This window comes from Sphaerodactylus townsendi, linkage group LG09 (genome assembly GCF_021028975.2).
Source record: "Sphaerodactylus townsendi isolate TG3544 linkage group LG09, MPM_Stown_v2.3, whole genome shotgun sequence".
Lineage (NCBI taxonomy): Eukaryota > Metazoa > Chordata > Lepidosauria > Squamata > Sphaerodactylidae > Sphaerodactylus > Sphaerodactylus townsendi.
Window position 1 is genome coordinate 88044203 of NC_059433.1, and position 22733 is coordinate 88066935.

General features: G+C 42.1%; 1 protein-coding gene across 1 annotated transcript in view; it reads right to left on the minus strand.

Moving 5' to 3' along the window:
* Nucleotides 1–329: 329 nt before the first annotated feature.
* The window catches only part of PTDSS1 (phosphatidylserine synthase 1), a 45788-nt gene continuing 23384 nt past the window's right edge, over nucleotides 330–22733 (minus strand). Inside the window, exons 4-13 of the mRNA XM_048507486.1 lie at nucleotides 21842–21966; nucleotides 20723–20881; nucleotides 17824–17975; nucleotides 16230–16371; nucleotides 15356–15468; nucleotides 13153–13218; nucleotides 8926–9025; nucleotides 5763–5831; nucleotides 4783–4870; nucleotides 330–2119 (exon numbers count right to left, since the gene is read on the minus strand). Coding sequence (XP_048363443.1) covers nucleotides 2010–2119; nucleotides 4783–4870; nucleotides 5763–5831; nucleotides 8926–9025; nucleotides 13153–13218; nucleotides 15356–15468; nucleotides 16230–16371; nucleotides 17824–17975; nucleotides 20723–20881; nucleotides 21842–21966 — 1124 coding nt within the window. The 3' untranslated portion in view covers nucleotides 330–2009. The remainder of the gene's footprint in view (nucleotides 2120–4782; nucleotides 4871–5762; nucleotides 5832–8925; nucleotides 9026–13152; nucleotides 13219–15355; nucleotides 15469–16229; nucleotides 16372–17823; nucleotides 17976–20722; nucleotides 20882–21841; nucleotides 21967–22733) is intronic.

The following is a 22733-nucleotide window of genomic DNA, read 5'->3' on the forward strand; positions in this document are numbered from 1 at the left end:
AAGGATATCCATGTTTTCTGACTTTGGTCTGGAATAAATAGAAAAATTAGCATGTCTTGGATCCGTCAACCTTTGAGCCGCGGTATGTTCCGCTCCCTCTAGCAGTCCCTTTGCTCCCTGTTCCATAAACAAAGGGTTGTTGATGGAAGAGGGATAGTTCCCCCTCAACCCTGCAACATCCTTCTCACAGCAGCCCACTCAGACCCTTTACAGCCATCTGTCCATGCAAGTCCTGTGTCACACCCCCCCCCCCTCGGAATAATCTTCTCAGGAACTGAAGGGGAATGCTAGGGGGTGGGGAACCATTCAAAAATCACTTACCACTGAGATCTATGGATTCAAACCACTTGTTCAAGCAAATGACCCATGAGGGAATTGAGAGTTAACACAAATACATTCAAGAATGATTTAACATGAGACGACCATCAAGCGGTAACAATATACATCTTCAAGAATACAAAGAAGAAACCAATGTTTGTTATGAAAAAAAAATCTCTTGAGATATTTTCTCCCATGTAACATTTAGTACAGATGGCGCAAATAGAATATAGATGCAGCAGCTTTCGATGCAAGGGCTTTCACATTGATGACGAATGAAAAACACCAAACAAAAGAGAACCTCGGTTAGCTGCAAAGAGTACATTCCAAAACCTGATCCCCTGTGGCACATGAACAGTCATGGATTTCTGTGGTCTCTCTATTTACAGCACTTTACCTGTGGACTTTCAGAATATTTTATTATTGACTGGTATATATCTGGTAGCAAATCACATCTAGTGGCATTTCCCAGTTGAAGAGCCATTATATTTTATTGCATGGATGTGGATGCCTATCTCACCTGCTACCTTTCTCACAACCCCACAACCCAGCTGCCAGATGCGAAGGAAACAATCTTTGCCAAAGAAGGTTTCAGTTCTGATCACTTAAGAGCAAAATATAGCATGGTTCAAACTATTACTGATATTGTCTTCTTGGGAATTCCCCAGTTTGGTGAACTTTATAATGAAATACTGTTAGAGCATTTTTTTAAAGAAATGAAGACAGTACTGTAAAAACTGACCCGATAAACTAACAAGGTTAGGTGGACTGTACTCAAAAAAAATAACAGCAAAAAAGGAACCTCTAGCAATTTGCCAGATATGCCATCTTCTTAGGCTTAAGAACAACCATTCTTTTAATGGGGATAATTTTGTTGCTGTTGGCCTCTCAAGAGGAATGTATCTGAAAGACGTGGTGAAGTTGAAGAGATGATAAACTTCCAGGAAACACTGGAAATGCTGGGAATTATTATTTTTTTCGGAATACCGATATGGGTATATGAAGCTACATATGCATCTCTGGAATGGCAGACACTGCTCTTATTGTGCAGTAGATTTGAATGAACATTGGACGATGAAGTGAACATGATGAGCATTTGTTAGACTCAGAAAAGGTTCAGTTAAAATTACCAACACATACTCCAATACTTTATGACACCCTGCTGATTGTTTTTTTAAAAAGTGCAAAAGGGTTCAGCTGACTGATGGAGAAAAAGGGCAAAATATCTTTCAACCAAAACATCCTGTTCCACAACAACAATAAAGGAAGATGCAAAACAAAGTTTTTGGGAACCTACCACAAAAGCAACTGAGCCAACCCCAGTGGCTGCCTTTGAGTTATGATCCTCAGCTAAAGAAGGGCTTTCAAAGAAGGCATTTGCGCTACCAGAACAAAACTTAGCAAACAAAACCCTTCAGGAGCAAGCAATGATTTTTCCATCTTACATCTGTTTTGAGTGTCAAGTGCAGAAGAGGTTAAATTTAATCCAGTGAATGGCAAAGTGACAGCAGCTAATGATCTGCAATATACAGGTGAGCTCCATCTTAGACCAGGTTCTGGGCCTCTGGTTTCTGAAGATGTCGTCCGTTTCCATCTCCTCCTCTTCTCGTCAACCTTCAAGCAGGGAATTCAGAATCAGGCCCGGTTTAGTTCTCAGGCACACTTCTGGAACCAATCTGGAAACTGTCATTCTATCTCTTGCCAATCCCATTGGTCACTTTTGTTTTTGAATGGCGATTCCTCTTCCTAGACGAATGGCCCTCAGTGTTGCTGGAGTGCTTAGGTGGGCTGTCTTCGATTCCTGTAAAACCAATCAACCTTTATTATGGTCGCAGACCAACATAAGGTAAATAAGATACATACAATTGACAAGATTAAAATATAATAAAACTGTAAATATGCAGAATCTACTGGCAGAAGAATATTGGGCAACCAAAAAGGTATGGGAACACTGATTGACTGATAGGTCTTTAAAAAGATCATTTGCTTTTTAAAATACAACAGCTGGATCTGGTAATACCTTTTGATATATTTTGCTTGAAACCAGTATGCCACCTAGTGGCGTAACAACTGTCTTATTTCCCCTCATTATGGCAACCTGTTAACTGCAATGTAATAATGATTAGTCTCTTCAAATATGTATCACTCCCTTTATTAACAAAGGGGGCAGTTAGCATGAAGATGTACTGGTCACCAAAATGCAACCAAGGAGAGACTGCAGTGGGTCTTTCTAGGGCAGGTTTTGGCAGGAAAATCTTGATAGTTGGAATAAAGCCCTGGATTTCACTAAAATTCTCCCCAACTGAAAAGTATGCAGGATCGTGTAAAGAATGAGAGAAAGCCTGCAGGAGGAGGCAGTTAAACAGCATCCCTTCGTTATAATGCATTCATAGCTGCATGAATCAACAGGATTAGAATTCTAAAAACAGGTAGGAAAATCAGCAGTTAGACTGGGAAGAGGAGGAGCGGTAGCGAGCAACAGATTTTGGCGTTAGGAATTTTTATCAGCATTTCTTCAGACTGACAGACTTATTTGGGACAAATAAGGCAAGTTTTCCAGGGCAATCTTTATCTTTTATTCAATTTGGTATACCACCCCATCCCTGGAGGGCTCTGGGTGGTGTACAACATCAACATAATACAATAACAATACAATAATGCTTTCCAATGTGGTGCCCAATAATACCCGGACACTTGCCAATTGATTCCTGGCTTCTATTGGCTTCTTCCTCAAAGCAATTTACCCCCAAAGCAGAGAGCCAATCCTGATTTTAATCCACTTCACGGGAAAAGGAGGGGCTCTGGAAGGAGCAAAGGAGACATCCTCTTTGGATTTGTGGGGAGCACTCATTTAGAAATGTTCCTCCCCCCTCCCCCCAAATCATAGGATAATGCGTGGCCTAGAATCATACAGTTGGAAGAGACTACAATGGTCATCCAATCCAACCCCTTGCCATGCAGGAATACAAAATCAAAGCACCCTTGACAGATGGCCATCCAGCCTCTGTTTAAAAACCTCCAAAGAAGGAGATTCCACCACCCTTTGAGGCAATGTATTCCACTGTCGAACAACCCTAATTGTCAGGAAGTTCTTCCTAACATTTAGGTGGCATCTCTTTTCTGGCACCTTGAATCCATTACTCCTTGCCCTAGTCCAGGGGTAGGGAACCTGCGGCTCTCCAGATGTTCAGGAACTACAATTCCCATCAGCCCCTACCAGCATGGCCAACTGGCCATGCTGACAGAGGCTGATGGGAATTGTAGTTCCTGAACATCTGGAGAGCCGCAGGTTCCCTACCCCTGCCCTAGTCTCTGGAGCAGCAGAAAATAAGTTTGCTCCATCTTCAACATGACATCCCTTCAAATATTTAAACATGGCTATCATGTCAACTCTTAGCTTTCTCTTTTCCAGACTAAACATACCTAGCTCCCCAAGCTGCGCCTCATAGGGTATGGAATCCAGACCCATTCCAGCTTGTCAATATCCCTCTTGAATTATGGACTTGTTCCAGCTTGTCAATATCCTTCTTGAATTATGACTTGGGACCTCTTAACTTTTTGTAGAATCTCCCAGCATTTTGTGACTGGAACTGCCATGGCTGACAGCTACAGCAGTCCAGAGGAAGAGGTGGCAGCTGTAGTAGGGAACTGTTAAGCCACCTAGATCTGCCTCTGGAAGACCAGCCAGCTGTGTAGATGCACCACCTTGACCTGGAAGTGTCACCCGGCAATCACAGCTGCATCCCAGGATCGTCTTACTGGCCCTCCAGCGATCCTGCCCCCTCTCGGAGGGAGAGGCTACACCCTATCATTTGGGTTATGTGGCCACATTAAACACATGACATCCAATCATTCTGACAAGCATGCTCAAATGAAAACTGCTCAAGGGGCCACTGAGCACCATTCTGCCAGCAGCATGTGCAACATTTGCCACCCTTGACCATGCAGTAGTTGTGGCACTATGTCCTGAAGGCTGCCTCAATGGTCCAGAGGCCTCAAAACAAACCTGGTCTATTGCGCATTAAGGTCAAGTAGGACCTATTTGGACAATTGGGATGGAAGATTGAAACAATTCAGCTCAGTGTGCTGCTGAAGAAAAAAACAAACCAGGGAGGATCCAAGTCCATATTCACCACAGACAGTAACCTGTCCGTATTCCAACACTATAGAAACTGTTGAAGGCTTTCACGGCCAGAATCACTGGGGTGCTGTGTGGTTTCCGGGCTGTATGGCTATGTTCTAGCAGCATTCTGTCCTGACGTTTCGCCTGCATCTGTGGCTGGCATCTTTAGAGGATCTTCAGCCAGCCACAGATGCAGGTGAAATGTCAGGAGAGAATGCTGCTAGAACACGGCCGTACAGCCCGGAAACCACACAGCACTACAGAAACTATTCTTCACTGAAAGCTGCAAATGAGCAACAAAAAGTGTATAAGCGCTATTGACAAAAGGGAACAGAACGTACCGTATGATGCACCAGTACTTCTTGGGAACTTAGAGTTTATCCAGGAAGCATCTGGGATGTACAAGCTGTCTTCACTTTCTGACAAAGTCTGTGAAAAAAAAGATGGACATCGGTGAATTTGCAATTAGTACGTCTTGTATCCAGGTCCTATCAGACAAATAAGTTTATAATCACCAGGACAACTGAGTGAATACTAAAAAGCCATATAGCTCCACCCTAACCCCTGCAAGTTCAGCAGCAGAGAGGAAAAGAACCAAACAAAAAGCAAGTCTGACTCAGTTCCCTTCACTCCACCATGTAACTCAAACCTTTCCCCCCATGTTTGGGATACCTGCAGGCCTTTCCATCCAGCTATGGTGACATTAATGGTGTGCCAGCTATACTTTGCAAAACTGGAGTTGATCATAGTTGTTGCTTACCTCAGACAGAAGGATTTGGGCCTAACTGGTCATTCTGCTTAAGTCACAGAACTCTTCTCACAAAAAAGGTTGGCTTTCAAATTCATATATCAACCATTTTTTTGTCCAGCACATGATGGAAAGAGGCAAAAATCCATGATTTTTGGTGGCATAGGGAGCAACCCTAAGGGTTCAAAAGTAACTCCCATTTTATTCAGTAGTGCCTATTCCCAGGGAAGTGTTCTCAGGATTGCAGCCATAATATCCACATTCTTGCATAAAGAAGTAAGGGAGGATTTAGCCTGGTACATTAACAGGCAAACAGGAGCACCATTTAGAAAGGGCTGGGGAAGGCATTCCTCCTGTGATTCCCAGGTGATTATAGTTCAGGACCACTTTTATTTATGACCAGCTCACTTGTTCAACACGCTCCCTGCTACAGGAATTGGAAATGACGCCACTACATACAAATCTACCTTGGCCTCCTCAGACAATTCTTGTCATTTTTCTGGGTAAACTGTATGCGATCTGCAACCCCAAAAGCTGCTTCCTATGAAGGGCTGCATTTCCCACTATGCATACCTTTTCTCGCTGTCCATAGCGGTCTGCGTACCAAACCATGCCATATAAACACAGGAAAGTTGTAACGGCCTGTTACAGCGAAACAAAGAAAAAACAGAGAAATGGTGAAACACCCAACAAGACAGACACACAGTTCAATGCAGATCTCAGAAAACTGCAGGCTACATTTCTGTTACCATGATGAAACCAGGACATTAAAAATTAGCTCCTTTTTTAACACAGACACAGGGCCTTGTTTACCCAGGAATACATGGCAGTTTTACATCATTTTATTTGTTTGTTTGTTTATTCGATTTAATACCCCACCCCTCCTGGCCTAAGTCGGGCTCAGGGCGCTAACATGCATAATTAAAGTTATACAATAAAGCCAATAAATTGCATAATTAACAGTTTAAAACATTCGCACATATAAAAATTTTCCCAGATTGTGGTTTAAGTCAAAGTACGTGGCCCATATAATAAAACTCACATTCGCTCCCAAAAGAGGGAGCACAATCACGGGGGCCAACGTAACTCAGTGTGGTTCACAACAGCTTCAGTTGTAAGCATGACAGAACATCTTGGTTTTGAATGCTCTGCAGGACTGCTTGATATCAAGCAGAGCTCTGGTGTCTACTGGTAATGCGTTCCACCATGTAGAAGGCAGGGCCGAGAAAGCTCTGGCGTTAATGGAAGCCAGTTGTATGACCTTGGGGCCGAGGATCACTAAGAGATTGCTATAGAAGGTTTGAAAAATCCTCAGTGGACAGTATTGGGAGACATGGTCCTGAAGGTACGACAGTCCCAGACCACTCAAGGCCTTAAAGCAGAGGTGGGATCCAACCGGTTCTCACCACTTCTCTAGAAGTGGTTACTAATTTTTTCTGAGTGCCGAGAAAGGGTTACTAAAGCAACCTCTCTGCCCAACAGGGACTGGAGGTGCGTGTGTGCGGTGCTGCCACTGTTTGAATCCCACCCCCATCGAAACCTGTTATTAAAATTTTTGGATCCCACTACTGCCTTAAAGGTTAACACCAAAACCTTGAAGATGATCCAGAATTCAACTGGTAGCCAGTGCAGCTGATAAGAGTATAGGTCTCTTGCCGCCGCATTCTGGACCAATTGCACTTTCTGGAGCAGTCTCAAGGACAGGCCAGCGTAAAGCGAGTTACAGTAATCCAGCCTGGAAGTGACCATTGCATGGATCACTGTGGCAAGGTCTTAGCGGGGCAAATAGGGGCCAATTGCCTTGCCTGACGAAGAGGTGTGACCTGGGCCTTCATTTACAAGGAGGACTCCAGAATTACACCAAGGGGAAGGGGAAGGTGTTAAAACCTCACCATCTAAATTTGGCACCTGGAACCCCTGCTCTGGCATGCCTTGTCCCAGCCACAGGACCTCAGTCTTCATTGGATTTAATGTCAGCCTGCTCTGACGCAACCACCCCGCCATATGACATAGCTTTCTGCAAATTCCTAGTCTTCCCTGCAGTGCAAATTAGACCCCAATCATTTAGATAAAGGTTACCATGAAATATGAGAGCACTTCAGTGATTATATATGGGCCATTATTCGCATATAGTTTGCTAGTGACTTACTTTGAGTTGCTTGATAGAATGTTTTAATCTCCTGGACTATGCTACTGATCTCGCACAATTAGATGCATGAGTCTAGCAATGACCTCTGCTGGGATCTGACTCAGGATGGCGCTGCCTACAGGGCTCCAGCTGGCCTCAGGCCAGCCCAGTGCACACAGATGTTCCTCTGCCTTCGACTAGAGTCTATTGTGCTCAAAAGCACGACTGTTATTGCAAGCCACACCCCCAGGGCGTTTTGGCTTCTTGCAAACCATACCATGTGCATTTCATGAATGCTGGAGAAAGACATCTCACAATGCCGTTTCACATAATTAATTAGTCTAGACTAACTACCCTTACTGCCAGAACTAATGACTGTTCTTCTGTTTGCTCCCAGTTCCTCTGATCTCCAACAGTGCCGCAGCATTTACACAAGTTCCTAAACTTGCGCCTATTTTGGGGAACAATCAAACAGAACTTCCTGCTTGCTCTCCAGTAAAAGAGGATGCACAGGGCCATGGCAAGGACACCCATGCAGAAACTGCTTACCGTAATTTCAGTGGGTTTCAATCTAGAGGAATTTCCACTGAACTAAATCATAAACTTGTGTCCCAGGGTAGTTTCTACACAAATCATGTTGTGCTTGAGGTAGCCAGGAGCTGTCCTGGTAGATCTAGTTACTGATAAATGGGCTGGTTGTGGTGAGTTTTCCGGGCTGTGTGGCCGTGGTCTGGTGGATCTTGTTCCGAACGTTTTGCCTGCATCTGTGGCTGACATCTTCAGAGGTGTATCACAGAGAGAAATCTGTTATAAGAGAAGTCTAGACGCAGTGTGTAACAGACTTCTCTCTGTGTTACATCTCTGAAGATGCCAGCCACAGATGCAGGCGAAACATTAGGAACAAGATCTACCAGACCACGGCCACACAGCCCGGAAAACCCACCACAACCAGTTGAATCTGGCCATTAAAGCCTTCGACAATAAATGGTCAATTTGTATAAAATATTTATACCCCATCTCTCCATACTGGTGTCTTGGAGGCAGCTCATACAGTATGAACAAACAGGCATCACAATGAAAGACAAAACCAGCAATGAGGGTTAACAGTAAATGACTGATAAAACTAATAAAAGAGCATAACATTAATAATATTAAAATAATGAATAAACTTCAAAAAGCATGAAGCAGCAAATAACATAGTAAATTTGGAACTTATTTAAAATTGTTGTAAGATGCTTTGGGTCTGGGAAGAGAAGCAAGAATAAATATTGTAAATATGTAACAGATCTCTTTTAAAAAACATCACCACCACCACCACCACCAATAAAAGAAGGAAAAATAATAAATCTCTATAGAGGAAGGGAACTCTTTCTAAAAACTTGGAGAAGTAAAGACATCTTTGCTTGAAATAGTTCCTCTTTGAGAAGGGAGTTCCCCAATCCTGATGCCACAACCAAAAAGGTCCTGGTTCTGTTGTGTTCCCCCCATCTTGTTTGTTTCTGCAGGGACACAGAAGGCAACAAATATCCAGACACTGCAGCTCCACGGAAGTAGACACAGCCGCCAAGATGCAAAACATCATCATGCACAAAGCAAAGTGCAACTTACCAGACAGATGAGCCAAAGTATAACATATAATATCTGTGTTTTAGAGAAGAGGTCTTGACCAAACTTGATGCAAACGATTGCTTCAAGGAAACCGATCACCCTGGAGGGAAGAACAGAAAAAAAATGTCACTTGGATTGAGCCACAGTAGACCCTCAAGTTCGATGGACCTGTGTCTTGACTCAGTAAGAAGCAACTCTATCAGTTCAAATCAGCTTAGTGGGTTTGGCAGCCTTCCAAAGCTGCTTCCTGCTGAAGAGGAAGTGAAGAGCTCAGTAGGGGGGTGGAAAGCACCATCAGTTCACAGCCAACTGACGGCGACTCCATCGGGTGTTCAAGGCAAGAGATGAACAAATGAGATGCACTGCCGGCCTCTGAGTGACAACCTTCAACTTCCTTGGTAGTGGCCCATCAAAGCACTAACCAGACAAACCCTGCTTAGCTTCCAAGCTCAGACTAGATTGGACTAAACCTGGGCCATCCAGGTCAGGTTAAGGTGAAAAGTTTTAAAATAATGAGCCTTACTTCTGAAAACTCTTCAACAGGGTCTTTTCTCCCTTCTGGAATACCTTAATTGTGGAAAAAAACCACGACAAACACAGGTAGAAATATTTTGTTCACTTCAACCAAGTACAAAAGAGACATACAGCTGTTATCAAGGCTACGCATCAAGGTAAGCATGTGCTATGGGGCTGGAGAAAACCCACTGAATGCTGAAACTAGGTCTTCTGAGAATCTTACACTTCCTTAAAAGAAAGAAAGAAAGAAAGAAAGAAAGAAAGAAAGAAAGAAAGAAAGAAAGAAAGAAAGAAAGAAAGAAAGAAAGAAAGAAAGAAAGAAAGAAAGAAAGAAAGAAAGAAATAAAGAAAGAAAGAAAGGAGCATGTTTCTGGCCCTTGCTGTGCTGAAGGTATGCTTGAACATGTGTGGGCAAAACTGCTCAAATCACAAATGCTAAAGGTGGTTGAATACCGTTCCTGGGAAGAGGAAAAGGACCCTTGTCCCTCCCCACGAATACTATTAAAAAGGCAGAAACAGGCAAAAATAAAGCAAATCATGCAAAAAGACATCACTGGCATCTTCAATACAGCCATTAAATCCAGGCTTTCACAGGGCAGAATTTGTGCTACAGGATGTTGAATGTCCGATTTTCACAGCAGCAGAGGACATGAAGACCAAGCTGCTCCTTCCCTGGAAACCCCCCCCCCCCCCCCCACACACACACTTTTTGCCTGACGTCTGTTTTACAAGGAAGGGATTTCACTGGATGTCTAAATTCATTTAACTTATGATCTGAGATTATGTTTAAAGAAAGGAAACCTAATCCTCCTTGTGAGACACTAAGCAGCTTTCTGGCAGATGAAAGCTTGTTTCTCTCTCTCTCTCTCTGACACACACACACACAATGAGACAGGGAAGACATGCACATTGACTGCCTCTAGGTCACAGTTATTTGTATGAGGAGTTCTTTAAACCAAAAGACAATTTGAACGGACCCAGCTCCTTTCTTCATATATGGAGAACATCATACAATTGAAGGGTGTGCAAGCAGGGACATAAACAATTTTTGTTTGTTTTTGGCACGTATTTGTTAGTGAGAACTGGGAAAGTTGTGTGTGGGGAGGTGTCTTTTGTTACTTATTTTTAGATCTTGCCCCTTGCCTTTATCTGGTATGCAGGTTATTGCTACAGCCCAGTCTGGCTGGGGGACCTTATTCAGGTAAGAATTTATCTCACCCATTCCCTATGGTGCCTTTTTCTAACAAACAGCTGTGATGATAGTGGTAGGGACCCAGGGACCACATTTCCCAGCGTGCACCGAGGCACAAGGTCTTGTCAGAAAGAGAATCTGAGACACTGAGAGAGGAGATTTTTGACCTACATCAGTCATGCCCCCAGCTGGTCTGGCCTGCAGCAGTGCCAGTCCCAGCATTCTTTCTCTCCAGCCGTCTCCTCTGCTATGCTCCTCCCCGACCCCTGCACATTCCCAGACAGACTGAGATGTCAGAATATGGAACCTACTGTAATCTGAAGGAATGTCATTAACAGTGGAGTGCTGTGGGGTTTCCGGGCTGCAAATGCTACTGGAACACGGCCGTAGCCCGGAAACCCCACAACACCCCAGTGATTCCTGCCGCGAAAGCGTTCGACAATAAAATGTCATTAATAGTTTAACTTGCATTAGTTTATAAACATTAATGAGAAGAATTACTTTTAGTCAGCTTATATCTGAATAAGCATCCCTACCCTTGAGAGCGACAGCAGCAAAGTCCCTGATTACTTCTGCTAAGCACTGCTTGTGCATTTACACAGGTGACTTTACTACTGTGGAAAAGACAAAAGCCACTGTTTGGAATCAACAGCAGATCTTACTCAATTCCTCTCCTATTTTTCCCCTTTGTTGCTTTGCCTCTCCCTCTCCATCTGGCCAACAGTTAGCAGGTGAGCTCCAAGAGGGTCTTGGTGCTTTTTTAACATCAGTTAATGTGTCAAGTACCTCATATACAGCCACAGCCAAGTAAAAAGCAATAAAGGTCTGAATGGCTATTCAACAAGGCATGTGTGCAAAACCATGGGCAGTTTTGCATTGAACTTTGGGGCATTCTGCCGTAATTACTCATTTTTACGCAGTTTTAATGAATGTAGGAGAGATCACTAAGCATCTCTGACAGAAAAGGAGACCTTCTACAGGAGACTCTTTTTTTGCCCCAAAAGGAACAATTGTAAAGGACCATTAAGATGAGACCTTGAAGGTGGATCGGACAGTGAGGAAATGATGACAGGGAAAATGTTCCTAAGTACAGCCAAGTAAAATGATTCAACTGGTTTGTTTATTTTTGCCAAACGCCAAAAGCAAGAGTCAAGCAAGTCCCTTTGTTGCTATTAGCTCCAAGCTGACCTTCTCTACGAGGTCAGACTCTGCAGATCCAAACATTGCCGCTGCTTTGAGATTAGGAAGCTTTCTTTCAAAAGGCTTGGGTGTTGTACACAGATTTGCTTCCTTTACTCTGGTAAATTGGGAGGTACAGTAGGAAAAAAACACAGTTTCAACACACAAGTGAAAGCTGCAAGAAGCTAGGAAATCACCTAATTCTCTTCATGACAAGATCCCTTTATGCAATATCTTTTCCCTGCCCCCATCCTTGGAATACATGCTACAGAGTGCTATAAGGAGAAAGTCATGCAGACTAAGGTAAGCTTTGCCGCTAATAGGCATGGGCAAGAAAATCCTTCTATAGCTTGAACTGCTGAGATAAATCACATGCCCCAAAAGAAAATTTGAAGGACAGCTGGTCAGTTTCCTAATACTAGAGAGATGGGTTTGATATTTCTACAGAAATCGGGGCACCTTCACAGTTCATAGGCCCCTTCACAGTTATTGCATAATGGCTGGAGCTGAAAAATGACGCCAAAAGGAACGGTATTACTCTTCTCTCTTTCACACAGAGGAACCGGAGTTCATTCTGCAGCTGAAGCCAATTTAGGGGAGAATCTCATCTCCAGATTTGGCCTTAATTATTCACGACTTTGAAGGGCAAAATTCATATTTTAATCAAACCAAAATACCATAGGAGCTTTTGCCATTAAAGATGTTTCACGCACACGACTTGTAAACAACCTCCACCATGGGTTGTATTTATAGTTCCCCAGTCCGGTCTGTCCTCTAAGTGACATTTATGGCTAGGCTTCTCCTCTCCCATTCTCTTTTTTCCCCACAGGGAAGGGCTAGGAGAGAAAAGTGGAAGGGGTGGTCAGGATAGGCCTTTCTCTTCTCTATCTCAAGCCTTCCCCCATTTGGGCAAATGGGGAGGCAGGAGAAAGGTTGACTAAACTGTGCTATGTCCAGATTTATTTCTGTTTTCCTGTTACTGATAGAGAGATAAAACAGGAAAAAGTACAGAAAATTTTATAAAGATCAGCTGATGCCCCTCAGAACCTTTAGCAGTTTCAAAAGGACAAGCGTCTTAAACCACTACAAGGTGTGTTGAAAACCTCAGGTTAACTATGAGCAACCATTCCACACAGAAGGAACATTTCAGCTCTGTCTTGTTTCTAGGACGTGACCTGAAGTGACAAGATGAAGAAAGCTTCCCAAAATCATGCAGGTTCAGTTGCTACATGGATAGGAGTCCATCCGCAAGTCTTTGGGAATAGAGGCTCTATCCTCACTGAGGAAGACTGCAAACGTTTCTACGCACATCTATATTTTCAGCTATAGCAAACACTTACCCAAAAACCCAGCACTGAGTTCCTACCCTCTTGCATTGTGTGTCTGTGAGGTAGGCATAGTATTGTCTGGAACAAGAAATAGAATCCTACTTTAGTGAAATGAGAAATTACCCATTTAGGATATAGCCAGCAAAACACCTGGGTTTCGCCCATTTTGTGAGAAAGAAGGGCAATTAATGAAAGCTAACAGTGCAATCCTGAGGGGTGCTGAAACACCTGAGGAGGTGGTGTGACTCCAGTGCCAATGTAAATGACATTTCTTCCAGCATAAGGGACGTTAATGCTGGCACAGAGGCACTTATGGCAACTCTGGGGAGCTGTGCAAGAAGGTAGGCACAGTCCTACCTTCATAGACCCAATTCCATAAATGGAGCTCCATAGACCAATTCCACAGAGGTTCGAACCCTGTTGGCTTGCTGCCTGTAGTGCAGTGGCAATGTGGCTACACCATAACTGACCATAGTGCAACGGCCCCCCCCCCTTAGAATTGCACTGGCTGGTGGTCACCTGATCAGAGAAATAGTCACTTATCTGCATTTTACACTGCCATTCTAAGTAGTTACAGCCTTCTAAGACTACGGGCCTTCATAAACTCAGAAAAAACCTCTACTAAGAATAGTCAGTTAATTAAATTAAATATGCATGCATTTCTATAAGGAAAAATCATATATTGCAATTGGCATTATCTTAGAAGAGGCAGTATTGTACTACACTTAGAAAGAAACGCCTCTTCTGGGACTTGCATTTAAAAATAATTTCAAATATCTGTTGCTTGATTCAAGAAACAATTTTCTAGTCAATCAAAAATTAATTTAATCAGTCAATCCAACAAAATGCTGCAGCTGTAATTAAAAGGGTTTGAATGTTTCTGGGATAGCTGCCAGCAAAATAAGACAAGCAATCATATGAAGTATTAAAAACAGAAGAGATATTCCCTGTCTCCCCTTACCTGAGTAGCTAGAAAAACATATTCACCTGTAATCTTACAAAGTTGCAAAGTTTAAGATGTCTGCCTCCACAGCTCAAGCGGCAGAGTGGGGAATCAAACCCAGTTACTCCAGATTAGAATGCACCTGCTCTTAACCACAACACCACTGCTGCTCCTTATGAAACACAGGCAGTGCAGTTACAGTGAAACAAAAATCATAGATTGTGAGTGTTCAGGAAAACACTACAGATTGAAAAACCATCTTACAAGCATAGAGTAAAGCTCTTATAACAACTGGAGAGGTAAGCTAATGCCATAAAGGGTGTGTACTATTTATCTAGCTTTCTCAGTCAAAATCATATAATCAATATTGGTTGAACAGACAAAAATTGAAAGAAAATACAATGAGGTGAGCTAGATCCCCAAAGGGTGCAAATAATCAAACAAGCTCCTTCAGTCACTTTCTATATAATATTAAGTAGTCAAAAAGAGACAACTGGTATATTCAGTCCTGTTTCATAGGGAGTCAAACAAACCCCAACTTCAGCTTTCTGATATGCAGTATATCAGCTGCTGCCTCAGCCTTTAGGAACTGTGAGAAATGGATATCACGTATTATTACAGATAAAACGTAAAATATATGATTTTGATTGTACGATTTTGACTGAACAAACGAGATTAATTGCACACACACTTTGTGGCATAAGCTTACCTCTCGAGTTGTTATAAGAGCTTTTACTCTATGCTTGTAAGACTGTTTTTCATTGTTTTCCTGACAACCTATGATTTTTGTTTCACTAGAACTGCATTGCCTTTGTTTCCAGTAAGTTTAAAATTATTGTGGTGGTGGTTGTTTTCTTGTTATACTAAACTCACCTTTTGTGTTTTTGTCTATGAAACAAAGGTAGGCAGACAAACAACTAACAAGCTCCTAAACAGAGCTACACCTTTCTAAGCCTATGAAAATCAGTACACTTACACACTTCTAACTCTACTGAGAAATGCACTGTAATAATGGGAAGGTAAACACTATGGGGAATTGAGGCACAAAAGGGAGGTGTCCTGCCAATAGAACATCTTACTTTGTGGGATTTTGCTTAGGTGATCTAAAATTAAGACTGTGTCTACATTGCCCTCTTAATTCTCCATTTTCTATTAACATTTACTATTTTACTTTAAAAAACAATTTCTGCAAAATTTGTTGCATATTAAAAAGGGAGCAATACAGTTTCCAAGCACTTTTTCAATGGGAGGAAAAACAAAGCAAAATATTACCTCACAGTGGGGGCTGTGATAGTTCCAATGAAGAGGATTCTACCCCAGCTTAAAGGGTGGCTGGCTTGGAAAACAAAGATGTGTTTCAAGAAAAATGTGTTCAACTCAGTCAGCTACGGAGAAGAAGAAAGAGTCAAGTCACAAAACTTTATATCCCGGACAGGCAAGACACATTCTTACCTCCGACGTTTTCTTTATGTTTCCCACAGGCGGTTAGTGACCAATTTTGTATTTGCCTAGTAAACCAATGAGTTTTGAAGCACCTCTTTAGACAGTGAAATGGTTATTTGAAAATACTTTCTTGCATACACACACAGTAAGGCAGCAAAGATCCTTTTAGCAGTGACTATTTAGCAGTGACTATTGAAGCAATTTTTTTAAAAAAAATCTGAACAGCCTATCTCCCAATGGCCAATCAGAAGCCCTGCTGGGTGAAGCCCCCCCCCCTTAGTTTCTAAAAATCACAAAATGGTGATGGTGGGCACAGTAGCACACACAGGCACCGCACGGAGTATCCCTCCTTCAGGTTATGGTTTTCTTTTTTTTATAAACCTGGATAGCTTTCAAAGGGGCTTGGACAGATTTATGGAGGAGAAGTCGATCTATGGCTACCAATCTTGTTCCTCCTTGATCTGAGGTTGCAAATGCCTTAGCAGACCAGGTGCTCGGGAGCAGCAGCAGCAGCAGGCCATTGCTTTCACATCCTGCCTCCCAAAGGCATCTGGTGGGCCACTGCGAGTAGCAGAGTGCTGGACTAGATGGGACTCTGATCTGATCCAGCAGGCTCTTTCTTATATTCTTATGAATACAACAAGCACAATTTCTTTTGACTAAACTAGTGAGGTATCCCTGGCTGTTGCCAGGTTTTTTTTACCTGCCAGATAATCATGAAAAGGTAGACTCCAGTCACTCTTTGAAACGAAGACTTGGGATCAAACCAGCGAACGTATGTCCAGCTTGCTGGAGTGAACTGTAACACAGCTCTTTTGATTTTACCTGTGGTGGTGTGGATATCCCTGCAAACAAGCCACAAGTTAAAAAAAAGGGGGGGGGGATCAAAATTGCATTCCCCTGGATCTGTACAATATAGAATGGTTCTATAATAGTGCTACACACAACATGAGGATGCGCGCATGTTGCCAAGAGAGGTGCATTGAGAAGCAAATTTTAGTACCTTTCCTAGTTATGGAAGCGGAAGGCACACTTTTGCACATGCATGCTTCACACTTCTGTAATAGCGAAACAGAGAAGTGCAAAACACTAACAGCTTCCTGTGACTACTCAAAAAGGCACTTTCAAGCTGTAATACATTTGACAATTAAAAATTGTTCCTGAAGACAAATATTGGAACACAGTGACGTTCTGGAGGTCACTGCCACTTTCTATTATTTTAGATTTGATCGTAACAGTTAAGAATAAGGGATTAGGAAACCATTACAAGGTTTCCTGGTAGGAATTTGCATTCCATCCTAATGTGACAGTAGAAACAACCAATTTCACCCAATGGAAGTCCTCTGCCATGGCGTCCTGGAGCTTTTCTACTCCCCCTTCTCTCCGCAGCCCATGTCCCCAAAATAGAAGCGTATAAGGGGGGGGGGTCTTGTGCCCTCCACAGCACTTGATGGACTATAGAAATGTTTCTTTTAACATGCATTATTTGTATCTGAAGTGAAACGTAAATTGACAATACTCTTGAGGGCTGCCCTGTTGCAGACAAATTCTCCCCTTTGCTGATAAAGGGATATGAACATCATTCTAGTTTATTTCTTAAAGAAATGAAAATTTGTTTACAAATGATAACAAAGAGGCTTCTTTTTTTCTTTGAGGATTAGCAAAATTGCATCGAGTTTGTTTTGATTCCCATGGGGGGAGGGGGGAAATGGACCAAGGCATGAATTTTGTGTCAATATGGTATATATGTTTGTGGTGTCCAACTGGAAGGATTATTATGTAAGTTTATCATTTTACACTGGATGCTTTCATTAAAATGTTGTTATTATCTGCCCTGGCTTAATGCCAAGACAGAAAGAGAGGAAGGGCAAAGAACAGGCTGTACACCTCAGGGTGGAAACACAGAAGATAAAGTAATTTTAGGGAAAAAAACCCTTGTAAAAGGAAGGCAAACAGAGAACTAGGGAAAGTGTAAATACAGCCTCGTGTACTTTACTGCTCAATAGCTCCTTCTGGTTTAAAAAATAAGTTTGACATTTAATGGGACATTTCAGCTACAACTTCAAAGCATATCTTGGCACTGCATGCCCAGACTCCAATCCTAAGCAGAGTTATATGTTTCTAAGCAACATGGAAGTCTATAAGCTTGGAAGGACAGAACTCTGCCTGGGATTGTACTCTAAATGTTTTAATGGCCTTGTAACTGGAAAACCTCCACAGGTTACACACAATTTCAGAGTTTTTACACAGTAGTATCATTGACACAACGTATATTGGCTTGTACTTGGGAGACCTACTTGAAGCTGGCCCAGTGATAGGTCCTCATCTCCAAGAAACGACAAACTACCATTCCCAACCAGATGCCACCCCCGTTACATAGCAGGATGTCCAAAATGACTTGATCCCACCAGCATTCAGCGAAATTAGGCAGTAGATGCATGAAGAACAGCTACAGAACACAGCAAAGAAATTCTGGGTGAGAAATTCATACAGATAAAAGGTGTTTTTTTCTTTTTCAGACATACAATGCAAATTTATACGACAACAGAAAATACAGAAAACACTTTTCAGCTGAATTTGACAAAAATCTATCAACATGATTTCAAAGAGCTCTTGATCAGCTAGTACTTCTCAGCATAACAGTGCAACACAAATGTTTTCAAAAACATGGTTATTCAGGGCTAAGTTGATTGGTTGGTATCTTTGCACTGGTAAAGACTTGCTCTAAATCATAGGTGTCAAACTCGCGGCCCTCCAGATGTTATGGACTACAGTTTCCATCATCCCCTGCCGGCATCATGCAGGCAGGGGGTGATGGGAACTGTAGTCCATAACATCTGGAGGGCCGCGAGTTTGACACCTGTGCTCTAAATTATCATGCTTCAATGAGCTAATCTAGAAATCCGCAGCGCAAAATTTGCCAGATTCACTGGCAATGTCTACATACTTCACTGTCCATAAAGTCTACCCTTCTAAACCTGGCTTCTTGGCTACTGCCAATTACTAATGGTGGTTCTACTAGGACCAACACCTGGTCCTACCAATTTGATGCCAGCTAGTTCATAAGGAAAGAAACTTTCAGTCAACACAAACTGAAATCACATCAATGGGAATGAAAGCATCACCTCCTGAACTCCCGATACGCAGTGAGTGCAATTCTAAGAACACTTTCCTGGGAATAAGCTCCACTGGACAGACCTGAGCAGAATTCCACATAGACTTGTTTTGCGTTATCTTTATAAGCAGCTTTCTCTCATCAAGTAAAGAGTGAAAAATCCATTCTAACTTTTCCTCATTTAACAAACACTACAAAAATAATTTGGCCTTAGCATGTTGATCGAGAGATGGCTTCCAAGCAACAACGACCTTGTACTTTTCACTCCTGCAGTGGCAACTGGGAATGCCAGATGGGCATCTTTAAATCCAAACTTGACGAACGGCTGGAAGCATACTGCTCCTCAGCAGTCGTTCAGTTTTACCACTCACAATCAATTAGGAAAAACAAAGACAGGCACTGACTCAGTTGAACTGCAGAACTGGAGCCATTTCAGGTTTGGCATCACCTTGCACTAGGGCACCTACTGAACATCAAACGTTTTGTAGTCTCTGGCACAGTTAAGATCAGGTTGCTGGGAGCATTTTGACTCTGAGAATCATTTGCCTGAAACAGTAGTTTCAGATCCAGACAGTTTTCTGTATTTTCTTAAACACAAAAGGCTATTCCTTGTCACCCAATCCAGCCTTTATAACATTTTAACAGATCAAAAAAACACAAGTTATTGACCTGCTAATTCGCCATATTATGCAGCAAGCACAATTTTAACTGCAGAGAGCGTGCTAAAGAAAATGCAACATGTCACAATCAAGGGGCAGTAGACTGCTTCATGACACCATCAAGGAAAGGCACAGATAACTATATAGTGTACATCAGTAAGCTATGCAGGATGGGACATTCCACAGAGAATTTACTAAATTGTTTCCTACATTAAGCAGCTTACAATCTGAGGTTGCAGGGTTACGCGATCAATTTAACATGATGTAAAAATAGCCCTGTAGGTTGATTTGCTGTGAATCTGTGCCATGCATATTGTTTCAGTCCGGCAGCAGAGATTTCACATAACTGTCATAAAATGTTTGGCCTGATCTAATGTGGCATGTGCTTTAAAATCTTGCCCAATACTCAGACTCAGGTCAACGAACTAGGCTACACCATTTGTAGTTTCTTGAAAATAAACATACGGTTATCCAGCTTTGGTATTGATGCTCAGTAATGTAGATCACAGGTAATGCTAACATCCAAGCTTTGACAAATTAGGAGTCAAAGCTTTTCAACTATATGGCAATGGTTCACAGTCACACAGAAAAATGCCATTGTCTTGGTGGCTTAATCTTTGGCTGCACCCTTGAAGGTTATGGGAATAAAATTCACTTGGTCCTAGACTGAACAGACTACCCATAGGCTTTAACTAGTTTCTATGTTCAAAACATTTCATGCATGTTATCACATTTGCAATGCTTACAACCACCTCAAAAAGTAGAATAGTATTATCTCAGATGGGGGATGATTCTGAGGGAGAAAAAGAGTGGTCTATGACCACCTAAAGCATAGGTGTCAAACTCGCGGCCCTTCAGATGTTAGGGACTACAGTTCCCATCATGGGCCGCGAGTTTGACACCTATGACCTAAAGTGTCTGCAGCAGGTGCAATTTGACTCATTCAGCCCCTAGATCACTGCACATTTTCTTAGACACCACACTATCTCAACTCACTGCAGCTCTAACTTAAAAAAATGAAGAAAATCCAAGGCCTCTCCTGTGCCTTCATCTCATTCTCTTACAAAAACGAAAGCGATCCTTATATACACAGGGAACCAGCTGCCAAAGATATTTACATCTCAGGCTATCAGCAGTCCCTTGTATGTAAGAATCACTTCCAAATTACTGAGGCAAGCAATTTACTTGAGTTATATAAATTATTATGCCTATTGTGGTGACAGAGTGATAGTAATGCCACATGAATGGTTGAATTGGACACATCCTTCCCCTGGGATACATATATATCTCCTTTCTGAAACAAAGATGTTCTGCAAGGCTTCAGAAGGGTGTCGTTCTTGGCCTATTCTAGCATGAGCTAGACAAGAGCTTCAAATAGCACAATCTGCCTTGTACATTCCCATCTCACTGGGAACTACCTACCTCTGTGAGCTCCCAAGTGATGCTAATAGTCCAGCAAAGACCATAGCTGCGGATCAACAATGCTTTCATTGCCCAGCCCCAGAAATGCCCAAAAGCAAATATATCAAAATGGCTCAGGATCCGCTCCCAAGTGATAACATGACAGTTCACAGCGTATTCCTGGAGAACGAACAGAAAGAAGAGACAGAATGAGCTCAGCAAATAAGTCCACGTTGAAAACGTTTCAAGGTGAAATTAACTCCAGACTACTCTGCTACGAGAGAATATTCCGTGCCCAGATTACACTCTTGGATAATGGCTAACCGCACCTCACTCTGGGAAACAGTAATTGGCACACATATCCTCCATGATTGGCAATACTTTTAATGCATTCTATACTACTGTTTCTCAGCTCATCACATGAATATTTATTCATAGTCTGAAAAAAATATTTCTATGTTTTGAGGCATAATTACTTTATATTCACAAGTCAACAACCCTCAAATTTTGTGGCGGGGAATTCAGATTCTGCAATCCCTCCATGCCAAATTCTTTTACCCAATTAGCAGGCTGTTCTTGATTATTTACATAAGCGGTGGTGTGGAGCACCAACAAACTGCCCTTGCTCTAAACTAGCTCTGTTTCTCCCCAGTGATGTCCTCACATAACCAAACCTAACTGGCTTTGTGAATGTCAACATTATTCAATGAGCTATTTTTTGAACAAATTAAAGCACTGAACTTGCAGCTGATATGGTTTTTGAAGAAGTTGCTGCCTGACCATGTCAAGCAGCATAGCTTCCCTTTGAGGCACACCACCTGCTACAAAAAACTGCCCCAGAGGTCCACCATGTGGGGTGAAACATACATCCTTTCCTTGTATAAAGCTGTTCAAAAAGCTTCAAAAGCTTTAGTTGTTCCAGTTAGGCAAGGTGCTCTTATCATGTTATAATCAACAACCCTTTTTACTCTCCTCCTGTATGGAAGAGATTTTACATCTAGAATGCACTTTATATTTTAGAGCCATTTTTCTTGTCCTTCCCTGTACCCAGGGAAAATTCTAAATTACATTCTATTATTTTCAAAAGAGGCAACTGATGCCACTTTGTTTCTCTTCCTCTGTAGTGCTGGCAGTACATACCATGATGTCTGCTTCTCTTGTGGCATATCGGAGATTGGGGTCCAGCCAGTACATCACAGATTTCACCTGTTCAAAGTTCAGAAATAGCAGGAACACCAGAAACAGAAAATAGAGCACACTCAAACCTGTAGGAGAACAATTCAGAGGGGCTGGTTTACTGATTAAACTTTTTTGAAGGTTAGATCCATCAAATATCTGCTCGAACAGCAATACCCCCCAACCCTGCATTCAATTAATGTATACGTCAGTATTAATGAACCTCAGCCCCCACCCTCTTGTCCTTATAAATTACACATATTGAACATTTTTCTCTTGAGATGATTCTCAATTGACTACTGATCCTAGAAAGAGTGTGTGTGTGTGTGTGTGTGTGCATGTGTTAAATGCCATCAAGTTGTTTCTGACTCATGGAGACCCTATGAATCAATGTCCTCCAAAATGTCCAATCATTAACACCCTTGCTTAGGGCCATGGCTTTTTTATAGTCAACCAGTCTCATGTAGGGTCTTTCTCTTTTCTTGCTGTCTTCAACTTTTCCTAGAATTGCTGTCTTTTTCAGGGGCTCTTATCTTCTCATGAGAAGTTCAGTATGATAGCTTCAATGAGGTCATTTTAGCTTTTAGGGACAATTCAGGCGTGATTTAATCTAGAACCCATTTATCTCTGGGTGCATGTTTTTGATAGTCCACTGTATCCACTACACTGTCTACCACTGCCACATTTCAAAGAGATCAACTTTCTTCCTGTCAGTTTTCTTCATTGTCCAACTTTCACCCCCATACATAGTAATAGGGAGTACTTCTGTAGAAAGTACTTCTGTAAATAGTTTTATCCATAGCCATATCATATATTGTTGGCCAGTAGCTTAGATAGCTTTAAAAAGGACACAGGT